Source organism: Prosopis cineraria, unplaced genomic scaffold (assembly GCF_029017545.1).
Source record: "Prosopis cineraria cultivar Desert tree isolate PC_DT_omini unplaced genomic scaffold, ASM2901754v1 PC10, whole genome shotgun sequence".
In the NCBI taxonomy this organism is placed as follows: domain Eukaryota; kingdom Viridiplantae; phylum Streptophyta; class Magnoliopsida; order Fabales; family Fabaceae; genus Prosopis; species Prosopis cineraria.
In genome coordinates, this window is record NW_026555341.1 from 749,438 (window position 1) to 771,165 (window position 21,728).

The 21,728-nt window shown below is 30.9% G+C and overlaps 2 protein-coding genes across 3 annotated transcripts; both read left to right on the plus strand.

The window, feature by feature from the left end:
- Positions 1-2,357: 2,357 nt before the first annotated feature.
- On the plus strand, positions 2,358-4,207 carry LOC129321186 (peroxidase 64-like). The gene is made up of 4 exons (XM_054966869.1): positions 2,358-2,789; positions 2,868-3,056; positions 3,311-3,473; positions 3,563-4,207. Exons 1-4 carry the CDS (start codon positions 2,586-2,588, stop codon positions 3,955-3,957), a joined length of 951 nt encoding a protein of 316 aa, XP_054822844.1. The 5' UTR covers positions 2,358-2,585; the 3' UTR covers positions 3,958-4,207.
- Positions 4,208-20,422: 16,215 nt separating this feature from the next.
- LOC129321335 (protein FD) lies at positions 20,423-21,672 on the plus strand. Of its 2 annotated transcripts, XM_054967077.1 has the most exons (3): positions 20,423-21,037; positions 21,149-21,229; positions 21,347-21,672. In XM_054967077.1, exons 1-3 carry the CDS (start codon positions 20,579-20,581, stop codon positions 21,413-21,415), a joined length of 609 nt encoding a protein of 202 aa, XP_054823052.1. In that variant the 5' UTR covers positions 20,423-20,578; the 3' UTR covers positions 21,416-21,672. The 2 variants fall into 2 exon arrangements, with proteins under 2 accessions (XP_054823052.1, XP_054823050.1); XM_054967075.1 differs by having other exon boundaries at positions 20,423-21,229.
- Positions 21,673-21,728: the final 56 nt, after the last annotated feature.

Here is a 21,728-nt window from a genome sequence, read left to right on the forward strand (position 1 = left end):
TATTAAATTGACTTTTATTAAATAAATTTTTAGTAAATTAAAAACCAAACACACCTTGAATACACAATACTCCATTTACCCCTTTGTTTTTTCTACCCCACGTAAAATTGGCATCAAAGTTGAACAATAGTTTTTTTTTATTAATTTCTTATAGATATTTTTTAGGCAATTTTATTTAAAGTACGGTCAGGTATTAAATATGAATACTTCTCTTAATTGAGATTTGATTTTTGATTCATCATATTATGATGGACTGATTCCTTTTATTATACCCAACTCCCATTGATAGTTGAACGATTGTTTTGTTCAAGCATGTATTGATGAGAATAATTTAATTAAGAGTCTAACATAATAATCAGAGTACTTAAGTCAAATGAAAAGAAGTTGGCATTTGTTATTTATTAAAAGATAAATTAGCCTACTAGCTGAAAAGAATATTGTATCTAAAAAATAGGGATCAAATGTTTAAAAATTTAAAAGTATGACTGACTCACATTGTTATATAAAGAATTTATTATTAAAAATTTAAAATTTATAAGAAATTTATTACTAATATACAATGATATATTATTGACAAATATAATAAGCCAACTACGGTGCAAAATATAATACGAGAAAATTTTAAACTAAACATGGAAAAATTTATTTTTTATTTCCTTTTCATGTTTTCTCCCCGTATAAAGAGAGCATAAATTTTAAACTAAGTTTGTGGGAGAAAAAATGACTTGCCAACTAGAGGGGAAACCAAAAAATGAAAGAGAAGGGAAATGAAAAGCGTTTTGCAATGAAATACTGCGTTCGGGCACCTTGTAGGCGGGTCTTCATGCACGATCTCGTTGATTTCTACACGGCGAATTCTAACATGGGTTTGCGAGGAACAGGGACGAACTTGAAGATAATGACATGAAAAACGAGTATTCCTCCATTTTTTATCCTTTCCAAAGCTCTCAGTTCTGCACTTGGTTCATCGAGGTCAAGTCATGACATTTTTTTTTTAATGCCAAAAAAAAAAGTACAGATCGGATTGAGCTCAGTGACGTCGTTGAAAAATCAGACTGAGCTCAGTGATAAGTGATTCCAACGAGATTCACGAAACCAAAAAAAGCCAGTATCGCACCTGATCGTTCAACGCTTGCTTTCCCATTTTCCTGCCACATCTAGGGGAAAAAAATTGTTTACAGTGATCCCACTGTCTGATTTTCATTGGCATCTCCTAATTAATTTGAAGATCCTCAAATGTTCATATTTTTCAAAAAAACCATGTTTCAAATATACTAGTAATAACAAGCCCTAAACATGGATGCGGGCAATAATGAAGTCCAAATATAATGCAGGTGAGGTCCATTATCCGCTTGTCATGTTATATTATATTTTATTTATTGGGATGAAAGCGACTACGCGTGAGTCAAAGAGCAACATGAAAGCTCCGAAATTGTTTTGAAGTGTCACAAGCAAACAAAGCGATGAAATGGAAGTTTTAATAATTTTAAGCGACAAAAATACCAACTAGAAAATGGCTCAGCCTCAACCACCTTGAATACAAGGCATTGGGGGTTTGTTTGTTCTTTATTTTTAAAAACTGTTTTTTATTTTTAAAAACAAAAAAATTTAAAAATTTGTCGGGGTAAGTGTTTTTCATTTAATTATTTTTAAAACTGTTTTCATTTTTTATTTTTTTTAAAAAATAGAAAAAAATTTAAATTATTTTTATTTTATTTTTCTTATTTTTAAAATACATTAAATTTGATTATTAAAAATTATAATTACCTTAATTAATTTTTATTATTCACTATCACTAGTAATTACCTATAAATATCATTATCAGTCCATTTTTTAATTCTAAAACTATTTTTTAATTGATATAACAAAATAAATTTTTATTTTATTTTATTTTAAAAATTATATTACAAAACAGATTTTTGAAAAGAAGAAATGATAATGAAAATCAAACAGCTCTTGAGATTCCCTGTCATGATTGAGGGGAAGCAATATTCAATGGCCCTTCCTTAGCTTATAATAATAGTACATCATGGAGCCATAATTTTATTTCACATCTGACCTTGGCCTACCCCTCTTCCCACTTTCTCACACCATTCATTGTTTTATCAATCACACCAATTATAACCACCGCTACTTCTTAATTAATTCTCAAACTACCATTGTCTCCCGAACTGGTCTGTTCATTATTATTATGTCTTATGCTTCATGTACACATCCAAAACCACCACAAGTCCGTCACAAATGTTCTATAAAATGAAAAGCTTCTTAATTATTCAACAAGATGCACTTTAACTTAAATATTCGATAGATTGATGTTGTGATGGAGAGTTCGGGCACCCACGCAAACTGTTCTGAGATTCAATTAGTATTTTAAAGAAAAAGTTTTGGGATGAGAATGCTCAAACAACAGGGTTACACCTCAATTGATAATCAGGCTCAACAAATCGATCATATGGGACCACATAGTAACCGTATATTGCAATAAGTCCCAGAGACAAGAACCAATTAATGTCTGTTTGCTCTTTAAAAGCAGTGACATGTTCCTTTAATCTCTACAGCTAAATTAGCAGAAATTAGTAACAAGCATGGCTATCATAGCTCCTTTCTTGAGCTTAATTCTCATCTTCTCATTAGTTTCAACAGGGACTTCTCTGAGCTCAAACTACTATGAGAAAACATGCCCTCACTTGGAGTCAATTGTTGCCAAGACTGTGAAGAAGGCCACTTCTGATGACAATACTGTTCCTGCTGCACTTCTTAGAATGCACTTTCATGATTGTTTCATCAGGGTAATGATTCAAAAAACCTCACCTTCGTCCCTTTGTACTTTTATCATTTGAACTGATTTTTTCCTCTCTTTTCTGAAGGGATGTGACGCCTCAGTGCTTCTAAACTCAACAGCGAAGCACAAAGCAGAAAAAGACGGACCGCCAAACATTTCCTTGCACGCGTTCTATGTTATTGATAATACCAAGCAAGCAGTAGAAGCTTCATGCCCCGGTGTAGTCTCTTGTGCTGATATCCTAGCTCTAGCAGCCAGGGATGCAGTTTTTCTGGTAAGAAATTAAAACAAATTGCTGAGTACAAATTTTCCCCCTTCTTGTTATACTATTTCTATGGAACTATTATGCCCTTAAGCACTAATGAGTACAGCCATAGTTCATGTTACATGGGTATTTAAGTCATCTCATCTTTGGCACGCTGACATCTTCATTTATGATTGGCTTAATGTACAAATCCTTTTAAGATTTATCATGAATATGCAACCTTTGACAGTATAAAAGAATATGAGAGCACTTTTTTTCTGCAGTCTGGAGGTCCTTATTGGGATGTTCCCAAAGGAAGAAAGGATGGAAGAATATCGAAGGCCAGTGAAAGCTTTCTACTGCCAGCACCAACTTTCAACATCTCACAACTGCAGAATAACTTCGCTCAGAGAGGCCTTTCATTGGAAGACTTGGTAGCTCTTTCAGGTAAGTTAAGCAGAGGGCCCAAACTGCTTCCCAATAGGTTCCTCAGAAACAGTTTATTAGAGTAATATTGTCTTTTGATCCTTGTGCAGGCGGACATACTTTAGGTTTCTCTCACTGCTCATCCTTCAGGAACAGAATCCAAAATTTTGATGCCAAACACGATGTGGACCCTTCATTGAGTCCATCATTTGCGGCAAAGCTAAAATCAATATGTCCGGTCAAAAATACGCCAAAGAATGCTGGCATCACCATGGATCCTTCCGCAACTACTTTTGATAATACTTATTACGAGTTGGTTCTCCAAGGGAAGGGCCTCTTTTCTTCTGATCAAGCTCTGCTTACAGCCACAGAGACCGAGAATATGGTTTCTGAGTTTGCTACTTCGAAAGAGGCATTTTACAGGGCTTTTGTGAAGTCCATGATCAAAATGAGCAGCTTAAATGGCGGGCGAGAGATCAGGAGGGACTGCAGGGCGGTCAATTAGGAAGTCCTGTTCTGTCTAATTCCGAAGTTAAACTACGAGCTCCCACAAAAAGAGAATGATGTTGAAAGCATGTCTTGTGAAATGGCTTCAGAATTACTTGTCTTCCCTCACAACTGTATGTTCTCAATGCAATGAAGTTCAAGCATATCTTGTGTAATGAATCTAGAAAATGGTCTTGAGATGTTTCACATCTCAATTCGACTTGTCACTTACCCAACTTCATAACGTGAGGCTCAAGCCCTTTCCCTTAATGATCATTTCTATACTTAACTATGCTGTTTTTTAGCACATTCTCCTTCCGTTTTTATATATAAGAAAAAATAATGTATTATACATTTTTAAAAAAAATCAATTAATGATAAAAATTGTATCTAGAGAAAAAAAAAATTGGACTAAAATACTATTGTATTCAATCAAAATAAAACTACATGAATTGTTTCTTGTGAATGAAGCTTATGAGTTTATGAGAATAATTTTAAAAAATTGTAATAAATATTTATTAAGATATCTAATTTTGCTTAAAAATAAAAACAAAACAACAAGTAATTGTTTCTTTTATATATAGAAAAGGAAGGACTATTGAACTATTCGACATGTGCCATTTATAATTAAAATATTAAAATGGCATGAAAAAATGGCCTCTGTGGAAGAGTTTCACAGTCCTGAGTTGCCTTGATGGACCTCAGTTTCCCTGCCTGATGGAAGAAGCTTCTCACCATAAACACTCCTAAAAGTTGAATCACGTAAAAAGTGGCATCACACGTGATTCAACTTTCAAGTGTCTACCACATAAGAGGTTTAACTGAGGCTCTGCAAGAGGTCTGCTTCAATTTTTATCGCCTTCTTTTCTGTCTCTATAATAAAAAAAATGATTTACAAACTTGTGATTTAGATTATAAATGGAATGTCATTACATCTACTATTGAATGAAATTAGGAAAAGGTGAGGTGGCAGAAATACAATATTTACCCTTTCCACTCCATGGAAAATAGCTAGCTTCTTGGTATCCTCGATTCACTTGCCTGCATCAATTATGTATAGAAGATAAAATAAGAAGTCATGATCAGGATTTTGAACTAGAGATTCAGGCCATGTTTGGTAGATTGGAATTGTAGAAATGGAAATGGAATTGGAAAAAGAATTTAAATAAAGTAATATTTGGTAGACATGAATCATAATTCCCAAAAATCCCAATTCCATGAAAATAGATTGAATTGGATTCTTTATTTAAAGCTATGGAATCAAGGGCAATTCTATAGAATTGTGACTTTTAAAACACTTTTACCCTCATAAAAATTATAGAAAGACAATTTTGCCCTAAAAACATATAACCCTAACCATACCCAAAAATGACCACACCCAATTATAATATATGTGTGTATGTGTAAAATATAATACGATATATGTATTTATAATATTTCTTCTATGAAATATTTTACTTATATATAATATTTATCATCTATCTAATATTTTATTTATATACTAAACATGTGAGGAAATTAAAATATTTTTGTAAAATATTTTACTTATATATAATATTTATCATCTATATAATATTTCATTAACATATAAAATACATAAGGAAATTGAAACACAATTAAGCTTTTATTATGTTTTATTTTAATTTCTATATAGGGATATTTTTGTCTTTTAAGTATAATTTCATTTCCATGTCTTACGTACCAAATAAAAATAATGTAAGGATTACATCTAATTTTTCTGACATACCAAACATATTTTTGTAATTCAATTCTATTCCAATTCTGATTCTAATTCTAATTTCAATTTCGATTCCAATTCTATCAAAAACTATTCAATCATACCAAACGAGGCCTCAGTAGAGAATGACATCATTAATTACGTTCCAAAATAATTATTGGTGTCTAATATTCTCTATTTTGTAGATATAGCACAATTAGCTACTCATTATTTTAGAACCTAATGTTGTTATTCTCTGTATATTTGAATAGATGGCTGGCGGTGAATATGCTACAATTTTATAGATCAAGAAGACTACGACTAAAAATGATATCATGTTCCAACATCTAACATGTCATTTGATACATAAATACATAATTCAAAGCCATTTTCTCAATCATAATGTCCTCAAATAAGATCCCGGTTTCATTAAACGCACACCATTCAAAATTTGTATTTCTCCTTTTTAGTGGAAAATTTTCTTGAAATATTGAACACAAAAAATGAATACACTCCCCAAGTTTAAAAATGTAAACTCGTAGAATTAATTCTAACAAACGTATGATTTTGAATCTTATTTTTTTCAAGTTAAATATCCTTGAATTATCTTAGAGGAATGCTCTTTATCTAAGACCATTCAACAAAAAAAAAATTCAATTTGATTCTGAAATCTATTCTATATAAAGGGCTTGAATATACTCCTTTCATCCTAAATTATAGGGTACTTTTAAAAGAGTTTTTTCATCCCAAAATATAAAAACACTTTGAATAAATTAAGGTTTCATTAAATATATTAATTTCAATATTACCCTTTCTCTCTATAATTAATTTTTATACCTTCTCTTTTCAATATATTAAATTATTGATATTTTAAAAGTTTATATTTTTATTTAGAAAAAATAAGGTTATTAAGTATATTTAATGAAGTTTACTGATATAAAATTTTTTATCTAAAATTATCTTCTAATTTAAGACAGAGGGAGTATTTTATTGTATTTCAATTCAGTTTTAGTGTTTGCAGAGAATTTTCAGTGACTAATTACTAACTTGTTTAATCTTTTTTCAGTGGTGACTTTATGTTAGTAATTTTTTATTGCATATATTTTCTACCTTTTATAAAAAATATTTTATTGTGTATAATATCTATGAGAGGATATTTTACTATATTTATTTTTCACTTTAATTATTGATTAATATTTAATATTTTTTATTTGTCTTTGAAGGTCCTACAAATGATATTAGAAACTACACATGATCAATCCATCGTATTTAAAAAATATTTTTAAAGAAAAAAAATATGACTGAAATTATAAGTAATTTTTAAGGCAAAAATATATTTTTTAACAAAAACTACTGCATCCAATACAATATTGAAAAGTTAAAAATATTTTTTTATCACAGTTTTCTCAAAAAATAAAGATCTCTTTTGGCCAAAAAAAGAGTGGAGATCTCTGATATTTATCTTTATGACATTTTAAATTCTAGGTATCTTACTTGTCATTAAATAAATATCTCCCTAAATGATCTTGAACAAATACTTCAGCATGCCGGGCAAAAATAAAAGCAATAACAAAAAATTCTAATTTCGTACTAAAATTAAAAATTATAATAAATACTTCTTACCAGTCGATCGACTTGATAATATTTTAGCAACTTTAAATTTTTATGATATTTTTTAGCTAATTATTATTCACTTTTTTTATTAATTCTTCTCGTTTAGTTAGCCTTATTTATTATATATAGAATATAACTACAAAATATAAAGAGTTAAATCTCGTTATATTTAAACAAAAAGAAAAGATTTATTTTTGAGATCACTAATACATAAAACGAAATTAAATAAAACGTACAAAATTAAGACCCTAAATTAATTTTTTGGCCAGAAAGGCCCCGAATTATGTGAATTGACCAATATAAAATTGAAAAATAACAATATCTTTAAGTCATGAGAATTGTACAAGAATTAAAATTTAGTTATATATGTATATATATATATATATATAAGCTAGATTTGTAAATTAAAATAAAATTTTGAAATTGAATTGTTATCAAAATAATTTCAAAAAATATATTATCCCTAGGCATCCGAATCTCATCTGAAACTGAGATTACATGATCTTATTATATATCTAAAAAATAATAATAAACACCAATTTAAATTTATAATGTGACGATCCAGTCACTTGTTTTAAGAAATCAAATCAAGCCTCTTCAAGTGAATCCGGAAAAGAGGGTGCGAGAATTCAGGAGTTCTTCAATTTCGGTGAAGATTTCAAGACTACATTTCTGCGTTCTCTTTCTGACATTTTTTTGCCATTCTTGTTGTGAGCACGTTATGGACATAGCCTCGCCCGTCCATTCGATTCGCCCTCGCTTTGATAATGATAGCAGCAGCACTGAAAATGATACCAAATTTTTCTGCACAGAATTTTTAGTCAAAGAATCTAATGCTCCTGTTACAGCTTATTCCTCCGCATCTCTGTCGCTGTCGCCAACGGTGACTCTCGTTGAATCTTCATCTGCAGACGATCATAATGACTTGAAGTCCTGTGATTCTGTTACTACATCGTCAACACCGGTGACAATCATTGATTGTTCACCAGCTGCACCCCCTTCGTGGCCAGCTCATGATTCTAGCTCTATGCTCCGCACCGGGGCCAAGGGCCTAGAAGTTCTGATAAGCCCTTCCTCTCACGAGGCAGCCTCTAACGTTACAGTGTCCATCGTTGACACGTCTTCTTCATCAGCCTCATCTATCACAACTACGGTGAAATTGTCTCCAAGATCATCTAATGTTTCGATTGACGGATCAGCTCTCATGCAGGTTTGGTTTTTTCTTTCACTTCGGGTTTAATTTCGGCGATAGTTTTCTGTTCAATTTTCAATGCCTGGAAACATCCCAATAAGTGAGAGCTCGTTATTGATAACTTTCAAGTCGAAATTGAATAGTACTACGTAGGTTTCTTTTTTCTCATGCATCTTGTGATTTGTGATGGAACTATTAGACACCGATAATCATCTTGCCGCTATTATTTAATTTATTTATTTCTTTTTTACGCATTTTGTTTTAATATCTTCATATTATTTTATAGGGTAGTGGAAGCCCATCTTATAATCCGATGACAAGTAGCCAGATGAGTAATTTCGTTTCACATAACGTTAATGGCAATCACCAGCAACCTTGTGAATTTGAAGGTCCCACGGGTGCAACTGGGATTCAAAACTCCTCTAAAAACCACAATACACAAAGGAGGCATATGCAGCATGGTGGAGATAGTTATGGGAATCGAGATTGGAACATTCATAGGAGAAGTTTCAAAGGTAGGAATATGCATATGCCACTCAGATCTGTTCCCAGATTTATCAGGCCCCTGCCGCCGCCGCCTTATCCATTTTCTCAATACTTCCCTCCATCTGTGCCCCCTTATGGAGGCGCCTACAGGTTCCCTGGTACGTAAGTTTTCAAGTATCAAAGTGTGCTTTTCATGATATTTATTCGCTTCGGTGCTGATTATGCTATATATACATTTTCAGGATTCGGTCCCCATTTTTCATATTCTGCCGCTAATTCCCCTCTACAGCCCCCTAGTCCTGTTCCTTATATGCCACAAATACCACCTTATCTTACCAACGTTCCGACTGCATATCCTGAGCCATCAATATCGCCTAACGTTCCAGCTGCAGATCCCGAATTATGCGTTCAAATTGTCAGACAAATTGATTACTATTTCAGGTATTGATTTCCATATGTTTGATCAATTATTTGTCCTTTACCGTCTATTTTGACTTGACTCTGCATCTTTCTATTGCAGCTTTGATAACTTGATTAAAGATATTTACCTACGGAAACAAATGGATCAACAAGGCTGGGTTCCGGTGACACTAATTGCGACTTTTCCTAAGGCAAGCTGTTTGCATACGCTTTTTTTTTTTTTTTTTTTGTGGGCTTTGTTTCGTTTTTTTCCCCCAACTATTTTCTTTATTGGAAAAGAAAGTTGTCTTTCTAGCTGACACTAGCTAATTTTGTTATGATACTGCAAATCAATTATATTTTCATTAATTATTATAAATTTTTAGTGTAAGTGTTAGTGTTTTGATTAATGGGGAACCTATCTCTTCTTCTATTTGTTTCATAAATATTGCATATTTTTATGACGTGCACTAATTGACTATAATATTTTATATCTTTTACAGGTTAAAGAATTGACCAGCAATATTCAGATTATATTGGATGCTCTTCAAACTTCATCAGTTGTTGAAATTCTGGTATTTTTCTTTACAATAACTATACTTTGCTGGAACATCTTGGAAAGATCATGTCTCGATTGGTCATTACCGATATGCTGAGAAAAATTTGTTTGCTCCTCTTAAATGACAGGGTGATAAAATAAGACGACGCCTTGATTGGCAGAGATGGGTAATACCTGAATCCTATCAACTTGATATTCCCAAATATGAAAGGCAAAGCTAGCTACACACCTGGCCCAAAGAATTTGTTAGAGAAAACCAGCGATGACGGTGCCAGGCAATGGTAACTGATCACGTTATATCCAAAAACAAAAACAAAAACAAAAACAAAAAAACCTGATCCCCCTACCTCCTAGTCTCCTACTCTTTTTTGTTTTTGTTTTTTTTTTTGGGTGGCCAGCCCTTGACTCCTACTTCACAATGTACCAGAAATCAGTGCTTTAGTGCATTCATTCTTCACGTGGATATCCTCCCTACTTATTTATAAAGAAGAAATTTAAAAAAATAAATAAAAAATGAATGACAATTAAGTTTTAAAAGATTGAAAAAAAAATAGAATAAAGCTCCCCAAAATGCATTTTGCTTCTTGGTTGCGTGGAATTAAGTATAGTCTCGGTCTGAATTCTTGGAATTCTTTTATTGTTTGCGCTGTGAGCCCGGTTCCCCCTAGCTTTTTGAACTTGAAGGTATTATCCACCTTGCTCAATTTTGACGTCTTCTGGGTGGCTGACAATTGGAATGGTCCGAGAATAAATGCCCAGAGGTGTGGAAGCTGATAGCTGAGTGTTTGTAGTGCGAGAAAAAATTTTGATGGTGCTTATGATAGTAAAACTAGTCAGGCTGGTGCTAGTTTCATGGTTCTTGATAAGCAGGGGCAATATATTGATATCGCGGGACCTTCCTCAGATGCCTTTTCTCCTTTTTACAGTGAGACTACAGCTATGTTATTCAGTCTATATCGTCTCTCTTTAGTAAACGTGGTTAATGGCTCCGTGGATAATATTCTGAATCCTACTCAATGGTCGGGTTGCTCGTGCAGCAGCAACGGAATGCCTCTCCAGCTCCTTCTTTCTTTTAGCTTTATTTCCTCTTCTTCTTTTTTTCTTTTTTGGCGAGTTTCATTGATCTTTTTTGGCATTTCTTTGTATAAACTTTTGCTTCCTGAGTAATGATGGACCATGGATATATCTTAGGCCGAAAACCAATGAGGGTCAGCTCGCTCTTCCCAATTTTAGATGCCAAAAAAAAAAAAAACAGAGAGAGATGGGTTGAGCTTTATTTATATCTTTCAATTCTTCTTCCTCGATGCATGCATAGCTTATTTTTTTTATTACTTGCATCAACTCCACAACTAACGAGCATTGATGAAACGAATCATCGAACTAGTTGTTTGAATTCCTCTGGAGTTGTTAGTGGGCCTTAGGATCAATTTGAAATTACAAATTAAGGCAAACAAACTCGTTAATGATCGATGCTACTCCACTATCATTACAGATGTGTTTAGATTTTACTTTGAAAATTTGATTATAAAAAAAATTAATTAAAAAAATATGATGAAGTTTGATTAATATTTTTTAAAATTAATTTTAATGACATTGAAAAAATTTTCTGAAAGTAATTCTCAATTGGAGAAAAAACTAGCTTCTGCTAAAACGGAATTTGGAAGGGTAAATGGAGCTTGGGAGAAGATTGGTGTTCTGGTAATTTTGTTTTCAAAACATTGATTTGGAATTGCATGATTGATTATCTGTAACTATCCAATGCATTTTACATTACCTATGATGGGATTTGAATTGTCAAAATTTAAAGTATTTATTTTATAATTATAAAAATAAAAAATTACAAACTTTTAATAAATATGCTCTTTATCAATCTGATATAGATTTTATCTGAAATATTTAATTTTAGATTGAAATTTTTTATATTTTTTTACTATTCAGATATACTCTAAACAAATCATATTTGATATTAAATTTTTAACACTTTTTTTATAATTACAATATTGAAAATTAAAATAATCTCTTGACTAGCACTTTCTAAAAAATATTTTTTAATGAAAATGAGTTAAAAATTTTAAATTTTAAATACTAAAATAAATTTGCACAATAAATTCATAAAAAAATTTAATATTAAATTTGAGCATTCCAAATTAATTCAATCCCATATTGATCATAAATAAATTTATTAAAATTTTATAATATTTATTTTAATAAATATCAAGACTAAAAAAACAAGACGATCCAAATTACATCATTCTGTTTATCAAGGTGATGAGTACGGTAGTTAGTCCCATATGACGAACTCTCGAATTTAAGAAGCGTAGCTTATCCATTCGTTTGTTGATAACGTATTTAATAATGTGAATCGTTCAGCTTAATTTTGATGGTTTAGATTTACTTTTTTATTTTATGTTTTAAAAATAAAAAATATATAAATTGTGAAAAAATTTAAAAAGTTTGTTCATTTTTCTGGATGATACAAATTTAATATAAATGACCAAATTTAATATCAATTTTTATATAAATTAAAATTTGGAGCACATGTTAAATATTAAATATTTTTATAAATTTTATAAATTAAATGTAGAATATTTATATTAAATTTGAATTATTCAAATTCATAAATAGATTTATTTAATGTTTTTATAACTGTATAATTTTTATTTTAAAAAAAAAATACGCAGCTCCTCAATGGAGGTGGGGAGGGGAGGGCTTAAACTTAGTCACACTTGTGTATTTTATGCTATAATCAAGAAATAATATTGGCAATTATTATGGAAGTCACGTCACCAAAACTCAATAATACTTCCTTAATTTAAAAATATAAGATATTTTATAAAGAGTTTAATGTTAAAAAAATATAAGATATTTTTAATTTTTTGAGTGTAATCATTATTTTTTAAAAAAAATATCTATTAATAATGACTTTATATTTATTATAAAATATTTAATAAAGATAAATATAAAAAAATAAAATTAATTAAAAATTAAATAATTAAAAAGATTGGATTTAAATAAAAATGTTTTATATTTGAAAGAATATTGTTTTGACAAGAAGGGAAGGCCTCAATCAATTGATTGATGGAAAAAATCAATGTGGAAGTGGAACTAGGGATCAATAGAATGGAGAATCTCGCAATCGCAATCGGGGGAACGCCCAGTTCATCCAAAGGCGTGCTGGGGTAACCCTCAAATTACAGGGTGTTCACTTCAAAGCCTATTGAAAGATTAAAAATCTTGTTTAACTTTTTTTTCTTCAAAAAAAATACGCTGGATGTGCTATCTTTCTTTTTTAAATTATTTTTTAATGGAGTAAAAATTTTCATTTATTAGTGATACATTAATACAGAAAATTTTTTACTCCTTTAAAAAATATTTTTAAAAAATCTCATTTATTAGTTCAAAGTATCTAGTAATTTGTAAAGAAAAGAAATTTTAAGATATTCAACACTCTTAAAAAAATTCAAAAATAAATTAACACCAAAAAACATACCATAACGTAGAAAATCACAGAATTAACGGATTATTAATGGATAAAAATTTTTACTCTCCTAAAAAATAATTTAAAAAATATTTTATTTATTAATATAAAATGTCCACAATTTTAAAAAAAAAAATACTTACAGAAAAAAGCATCTTAACCCAATAACAAATCGTTGAAAAAACAGATTTGGAGATAAAAGCACTTATAGCGCAATGCCACAAAATATTGCATCATAAAAATATATTTAAATATAAATTACATTATATTCATATATCTCTAGCAAAGGATTATTGAAAGATTTTATTTACAGACAAGGATCAAACTTCAATTTTAATCTTTTGATTCTGGAATGTAATTTTAGAATCATTTAATTTTTGTCTGTAAATAAAATCTTTCAGCTGTCCTTGGCTGCGCTTTTTCCATTCTAATTGAAGGCATGCAAATTTTAATCTAAACACAGCCCACAAGCGTTGAAAACATGCCTGCGTGAAAGACACGCGTGAAGACTAAGAGAAGGAAGAGAGGGGGGTGCTGGTTTGGCCAAGTGTTGGCGTTAGAACGCGGCGAGGGAGGTTCCGGATGGAGGGAGTAGGCAGTACCAGGTTTGGTGTTGAACTGTTGATGGACACTCCTCTCCCCTGTCTTATTGGAAACAATTACTGCGTTTGCAGGCGTCAGGTGATGAGTCACTACTGAGCAGTGAGCGCACACAAACTGGGGTGATGTGGGAGTGGGAGTTTGCAGGAATTTGGCAATACAACTGCCACCCTCCACCAGTCTGCTCCTGCCACCCTTCATACTGCCACGTCTCTCTTTTCTACTCTCTTATCAAAATCAACAACATACACTTGCATTCTTCGTGCTCCCGAAACTAAATTAAGGAAAAATAGTACTAAAGAAATTAATATCACTTAAAAACCAATCATACGTACTCCTGTTATTTAAAAATATAAAATATTTTTTTAAAAATTAAATATTAAAAGATTTAAAATATTTTTAATCTTTTGAGATGTAATTATTATCTTTTTTTAAGTGTCTCTATTGATGTTAATTTTATATTTATTATAGAATATTTAATAGAGATAAATATAAAAAAATAAAGTTAATTTAAAAAATAAGTAACTATTTTATTAAAAATAAAATTAAATTAAAAATATCTTATATTTTTAAATGGAGGAAGTATAGTCTTCTGCCCCTTGATATTAATTTGTTATATTACAGGCAAAACTATCCTTGAGGTATAAAAAAAATATCCCTATTGTCACCTATTGTTAGATCCCCTGACAATTGTTCAATCTCCAATGGCTGATCACCGAATCTTCAATATTGACAACATCTTTTCTCAAGGAATATTTGATTTAAGTGATTAAGAGATGGTTTGATCTCATAACCTTTGACTACCTTCACCAAACCCTTTACTTATATATGGCAAAAAGAATATAAATAATAAATCAAGTTTCTAACTATTTTCATGTTATAACATAATTGTGTGTTGTTAATTTCTAAATGGTACTTGTTATTTTGCTAATATTACTTATTGATCTGATATGGACAATTATAAATTAGGAGCCATAAAACTTCATACATTTGCTTGTTAAAAGTTTAAATGTATTGTTGTTAAATTAAGAATAAGTTGTTGTCAAAACCTGGACAAATATTATTGTTGAGGGACTAACATGTACAATTAAGCATGTCCCATCAATTTTTTAAATTTATTAAAACTTGAATAGCTTGTTATTAATTTTTAATGAATTATTGTAAAGACCTAAATGTATATTTATCGATGAATGACTAATACTTGTACAATTAAACCCATCTTATCTATTTTTCTAACTTGTTAAATCTCAAATAGAATGTTGTTAATTTATAATAATTTATTGTTAAAATCGAAATGAATACTTGTTAATAAAAGATTATGACGTACAATTATACTCATCCTGTATGCTCTTTTAACTTGTTAAGGCCTCGATAAACTATTATTAGTTTAGAATGTGTTGTTGTTAAAATTCGAATAGACACTTGTTGATCATAATTGCATGTGTCAGTCTTTCATTAACATATATCCATTTGGATTTTAATAATAAATTATTATAAATTAATAACATTCTATTCGAGATATAACAAGTTATAAAAATATATAAGATGGGCTTAACTGTGCAAGTGTTAAGTCCTTCATCAACAAGTATACATTTAGATATTTATAATAATTTATTCAAAATTAATAACAATCTATTCAAATTTTAACAAGTTAAAAAAATTGATACAATGGGTTTAACTATATGTGTCAGTCATTTTTTACAAGTTTCTACTTGACTTTTTACAATAATCTATTAGTGATTAACAACAATACATTTAGATGCTTAATGAGTAAAATGCATGAAATTTTAAACTTCTCAAATTGTAATCGTCTATGTCAAATTAACAAATAACATTAGTAAATAACGATTGCAATTCATAAATAAACATGCATTGATATGTTATAACATAGAAGTGGATATAAGCTTAGCTTGCTACTTATATATATATATATATATATATATATTGCATATATAGTTAAAGAGTCATGAAATTAAATCCTCTCTTGATCACCTGAACCAAATATTTTTTAAATAAAAATATCACCAATGCTGAAGCTTCAACCGCTGGCGAGGCTCTAGCCACCTCTTTGCAAGTAAGGGTCCAACAATAGTCTGGCGATTGATACCGTCAATGGTGGGGAGGTGGTTTTTAGGGGCAATTTAGTTTGTTGACATCACAAATTAATATTTGTCAAATATTAGGGACTGTGTTACAATTTTAAAGTTAATTAATCTTTGGCTGATATTAATTTGATAATAAGGTCCTTGATTGTTATTTTCTCTCAAATTAAAGAAAAGCAATTAATAATACTCATATAATTCTCTTTATAAATCATTTATATCAATATCAATATCAAAAATAAAAAAATAAAAGTATATAAAATTTTAAATATACACACTGTATATAAAAATTTTAAAAATAATGTCATATTTTTTTATAAAAAATAATTTTAAAAATATGTTTTAAGTATTATTTAACGAGTCATATATTAATTTACAAATGAGATTAAATAAATTTTTTAAGACGTACTCCTGCGGTCCTATTTATAAATCATTTCTACCAAACTCATTAATATCAATACAATAAAAGTACAAGGAATAAAAGTAAGCAAAATTTTAAACATGCCCCTATATAATAAATTTAAAAAGAAATGTCCTGTTACTTTTTTTCTCTCATAAAGGATAATTTTAAAAATACCTCTCAAAAATTATTTAAAAAGATGTACTATAACTTATAAATAAGATTAAATATATTTTTTAAAATAGAATTTATAAATGGGACGGGACGGAGTACCTTGTAAATATTACATTTTGTATGTAACCGAGCCCGTAGCCCATCGGGCCATCTGCAAGAGGGTGCATATTCTACCTGTTATCGCCTCTTCAGTATTACTTTTGTCACATCCCTGCGTCTCCAGGGAGTTGCAGAAGGACGCCTAAGCTTTCAGGCTCCAGTTCCAATACTCCACGCGTCTATAGGGGGTTGAAAGACAGCCTAAGCCTATATACACCTCTAATTTAAAATATTTTATTTCAAAAAAAACGGAAAGACTATTTTTAATGTCATGGATTATAATAAAAATAGAATTAATATCTTGTGTTTTACTATTAATTGTCGTGACAAACAAACGACGAATTTGGAATACGAGGATTTGGATTTAACAATTATACTTAATATAAGTATTAAATATTTATATTATTTAAATTATTAAAATTTATACCAATGATTATAAATTTATATTTCATTTAAGATTAATGAATGAGTAAATACAATTGAACTTTTAATCTAGATTAATGAATGGATAAGTAAATTATCCTTGTCTTATTTTTTATTTTTAAAATATACTACATTTAATTATTAAAAATTATAGTTATGTTAATTAATTTTTATTATTAATCACTCTCATTAACTACATATAATCATTGATATCAATTTATTTTTTAATTTTAAAATTATTTTTAATTCACATGACAAAACATATTTTTATTTTATTTTATTTGAAAATTAATTTTAAAAACTGTATTATAAAACAGTTTTTAAAGGTAAAGAATGAGGACAGATACGAAACGGGAAATGTAATTTTTAAAAATAAAAAAAAAAACACAAACTAAACAGGCGCTTTGTATCCATGACATTCATCCCATAATTTATTTAACAATAACTGCAGGGCTTTCTTTTCTGAATTTTTAAAAGAAGTCACGGAAAGGAAAAGACACGTGCTCATCATGATCCGTGTTGCCATTATTGAAATGAACCGCCTAATGTAACCCCGGCTCATGATTACATGTTCTCTAGCTTCGGAGCTGGGGGTTGCCCAGAGTCGTGGATGCATGGAAGTACGTCGTCACTGCTCACACTTCAATATTGCCTTTTCGAGGGGCTACAGTTTGCTTTCGTATTAAGAGTCTTCCCCATTCAAATTGGAATTATGGGATTCAAATACCATTGCGGGACGTCGATTTAAAAGCCATCCATCTGTCAATCATAAATTCGGAAACGTGTCTGCAGGCTGGCTCATCTCTTTTTGTGACATGTAGTCAAATCAGCAATGCTTTCCTCCATTCGAAACTGCTCTTTGCTTCGCAAAGTTGACGGAGGAGCAGCGAGGGAACTCTTCTACTCACCCTATAAGTGGATGGACCATCTCATTCATGGTTCCTCTGTTCATCTAATTCGATAGCAATATGTGCTGTCAAAAAAAAAAAAAAAAGTAAAAATGCGAACTACAACAGAACAAGCTTACAATCGTCCCCAAATGCAACATTGACTGAGCCCTGTGTCACGTCCCACGTACGAGAAACTTAAAGAAGACCTTGATTGTATAAGCGAATGTATTGAATAATGGCCGTGTGAGAAAACAACTTACAGTCACACCCGAGTTTACTGAATAGGTGGAGCTTTTTGATAGGCCACACTCATGACAGGCGTGTCAAAGATTAGTCAAAAGAGCTGTCATGTCCCACGTTAAAAAAATTTAAAAAATATTCTCACTCTATTAGAAAATAAGTTACATACGTTAATGAGTTAGTTTTTTTTTTTAAATATTAGTTCCATAACACTTGCATTTTTATTTTTATTATGCTATGTTTTTAAGGAAAAATAATAAGTAAAAAGCTTATTAAAACATTAATATTAAATTAAAAATTTTAGTACTGAAATATAATAAAAAGAATATTAAAATTAAAAAACATCACTGTTAAAAAAATTTTAATTTGACATTAATATTTTTATAAAATTTTTATTTATCATTTTTCCTTTTCTTCCTTCCAACCAACATCCATAACTAACATAGATTTAGATTGTGTAGACATGCTGTGTCAAATCATTCCTGTTTTATTTAATAAATACATGTCATATTTCATTATTAAGTCAAATAAAACAAGAAATTTTTTATAAATCTAATATGCCACATCATTTGTATTGTGTAATAAAAACGTCTCATATTGTATTTGTTCTGTAAAATAACACTTAATGCGTCACTATTTTCAATGGATTTATTTTTTGAAAAAATAATAGTTAAGTTTTAAAATTATAAATTGATAACAGTTAAATTCTTTTTAATTTTTTCAAAAAAATTAGTTGAAAACATCGATCATGGTAATTACAAATCTAAGAGTTTTAATTGTAAATGAATATTTAAATATTAATTGAACATTTAGATTGAAACAAAATTTTCTATTTGTAACCATTTAAAATGATATTTACAATTCATTTCATAAAAAATTTTGTTGGGACCTGACTATTATTAATTTAGTATTTTCAGACTTAACTGATGTTCTCCCTTATTTGTTTGAATGGATTGCCATTTTAGCTTCTTATATTTTTTCTCTCACACGTTCTTACTGGCAGAGTTAATTTATATGGACAGTCATTAGACATCGTGTGTCTTTATCGGATAAAATATGAATGATAGAGTGGATCGTGTCAATGCAAGAATTTTTCCACGGATCAGTGAAAAGTTCCAACCTTTTTAAGTCTGATAATTTGTTGTCACAATCATTCCATTCAACACATCTTACAGCAATAAAATGTTCGCTCCCTAAATTAATCTAAGCGGGTTTTCTCGCACGTTAACCAAAATCTTTTGATGTACTGCCTCGAAATTTATTTTTAAAAACAAGTTATATTTAAAATATAAATATAAATATAACGAACTATAATTTATTTATAATAAATAGGCCCGCTGGTAGAATCTTTAAAATTTAATTTAATTTAAAATTTAATACACCACTCTTCCACTATAACTTGGACATGATATAAGCCATGGACGATGAAAAGAGAAGCTACAAGCGGATATTTTGCGATTAAGACGCGATCCCGTTTTCCAGTCAAAAGAACAGATTAAAATGGGTTGGAAAACAAAAAGAAGAAGAAGAAGAAAAAGGGAAAAAAATAATAATCTGAATGTCAGAATTTTAAAATGAGATGTAACGAAAAGAGTGGTGGAAGATTACAAGGGGGAAAAGAAAAGAAGGTGGAAGAGATCCATTTAGTGCCTGTTTGTTTTGCGTCCAGAATCGATTAATGGATGTTTAGTCGATTTTTAAAACAAAATTAGCCAAACAGCATATAATTACCATAATCGATTAAACATGTTAAAATCAATTTTTTTTAAAGCTAATTCATGCCTGCTTTTGGTTCTCATTTTGCCATATTAATTTGTCAATAATTCATAATTATGTTAAATAAAATTAAAAAATTTAATAATATTATATATAAATTTATTAATAATTTAATTTTTTAAAGCAATGTCTTTCATAATAAATTATACAGTTAAAATTAATTTCAGTATCCAAATAAATTACGTTATAATATAATTAATTATAATTATAATTTATTATTTAATTAATTATTTTTATAATTTATTATACCAAATTAAAATTTAAACGAGCAGTGAGGCACGTCGGACGTGACCATTTACACCCAGGGAGGCTGGTGCGTGCAAATATCAAGCAAGAGCACCTCTAGGCCTCGCTCCCTATCCTCCGTACCCCCTTGCGCCATCTATCCCTGACATCTCTGGGCTAGCCACCCAAGGCTATGTTATTTCAATACAATACCCTTCCAATCTTCTTCTGCTTCGTCGCCTTCGTCTTCTCCCAAAGCACAAAGCATGGAAGAGGTGTGGAGGGACTTGAATCTCGACCACAACGGAGGCTCCAACCCCGCCGATTACCGCCGCTTCATCTTCCAAGACTTCCTCGCTCGATCTCCCTACGATTCTCCCTCTTCCCAGGACATCTCCTCCTCCTCCCTCTCCCCCTCCTCTCCTCTCGTCACCGCCCTCAGCCTCGGCTCCTCCGCCCCTCCCTTCCGCTTCGTCGACCCTCTTCCTCAACCCGCCGCCCACTCCCTCCCCCCGGTCCTTTCGTCTTTTCCTCCTCCTCCTTCCAATCTCTTTCCCTCCTCCCCTTCAGTTTCTGCCTTCCCTCATAAGAGGCCCCTTCCTGAATCTGATCTTACTGATCCCAACCATCCTCACCATTATAACCACGGTGATGGCTCGGGAAGTGAGCGCCACAAGCGTATGATTAAGAACCGGGAATCTGCCGCCAGATCCCGAGCTAGAAAGCAGGAAAAGACTGCCTTCTTGATTCCCTCGCTTTTATTTATGAATCTTCAACATATGTTTGTTTTTGAAATCCATGCGTCTCTCTTGTTTAAAGGTGCTTGGTTTTCCCTCCAGGCTTACACGAACGAGTTGGAGCAGAAGGTCGACTACTTGAACAAAGAAAATGAGAGGCTAAGGAAACAGCAGCAAGAGGTCTGGGCTTTATATGTTGCGCTTTTCGAACCGAGCCTTTCGTTTCTTGTATGGCTGCTTTCGTGAATCAATGTAATGTGGTGTGTGATTGCTTCCCTTAATTATTATTACTTCCAGTGGTCCAAAGCGTCGGCCTCCGAGAAAAAGAAGAATCCTCTGTTTCGGACGTCTACTGCTCCGTTTTGATGAGTATTCCTTTATCCGTATCTCCGTTTCATTGCTCCCTGGACCTACCCTTCACAGTAAATGCCTGCTATCGATGATGGAATTTCAGATATGATGGGAATGTATTTTTGGTTTGGTTGTTACATCACTTGTGGTGGTTTGTGTAAGTAACGGGCGGGTGTGTTCAAAGAAGCTGCTTTTGCATTTCCTAGAAGGCGCCTATTTTGATGGGTGGTCTTGCTCTTAGTATGCTAATTATACTCCAGGATTTGACGTTATGTTTCTTTTACGTGTTGGTTTTTCCCTAGATTTGCTTGGTGCAAAAAGATCGACG

Coding starts and splice junctions, on each gene's coding strand:
- LOC129321186 (XM_054966869.1), top strand. CDS start 2,586: ATGGCTATCATAGCTCCTTTCTTGAGCTTAATTCTCATCTTCTCATTA. Junction 2,790..2,867: donor TTCATGATTGTTTCATCAGG/GTAATGATTCAA, acceptor TCTTTTCTGAAG/GGATGTGACGCCTCAGTGCT. Junction 3,057..3,310: donor CCAGGGATGCAGTTTTTCTG/GTAAGAAATTAA, acceptor TTTTTTCTGCAG/TCTGGAGGTCCTTATTGGGA.
- LOC129321335 (XM_054967075.1), top strand. CDS start 20,579: ATGGAAGAGGTGTGGAGGGACTTGAATCTCGACCACAACGGAGGCTCC. Junction 21,230..21,346: donor TAAGGAAACAGCAGCAAGAG/GTCTGGGCTTTA, acceptor TATTACTTCCAG/TGGTCCAAAGCGTCGGCCTC.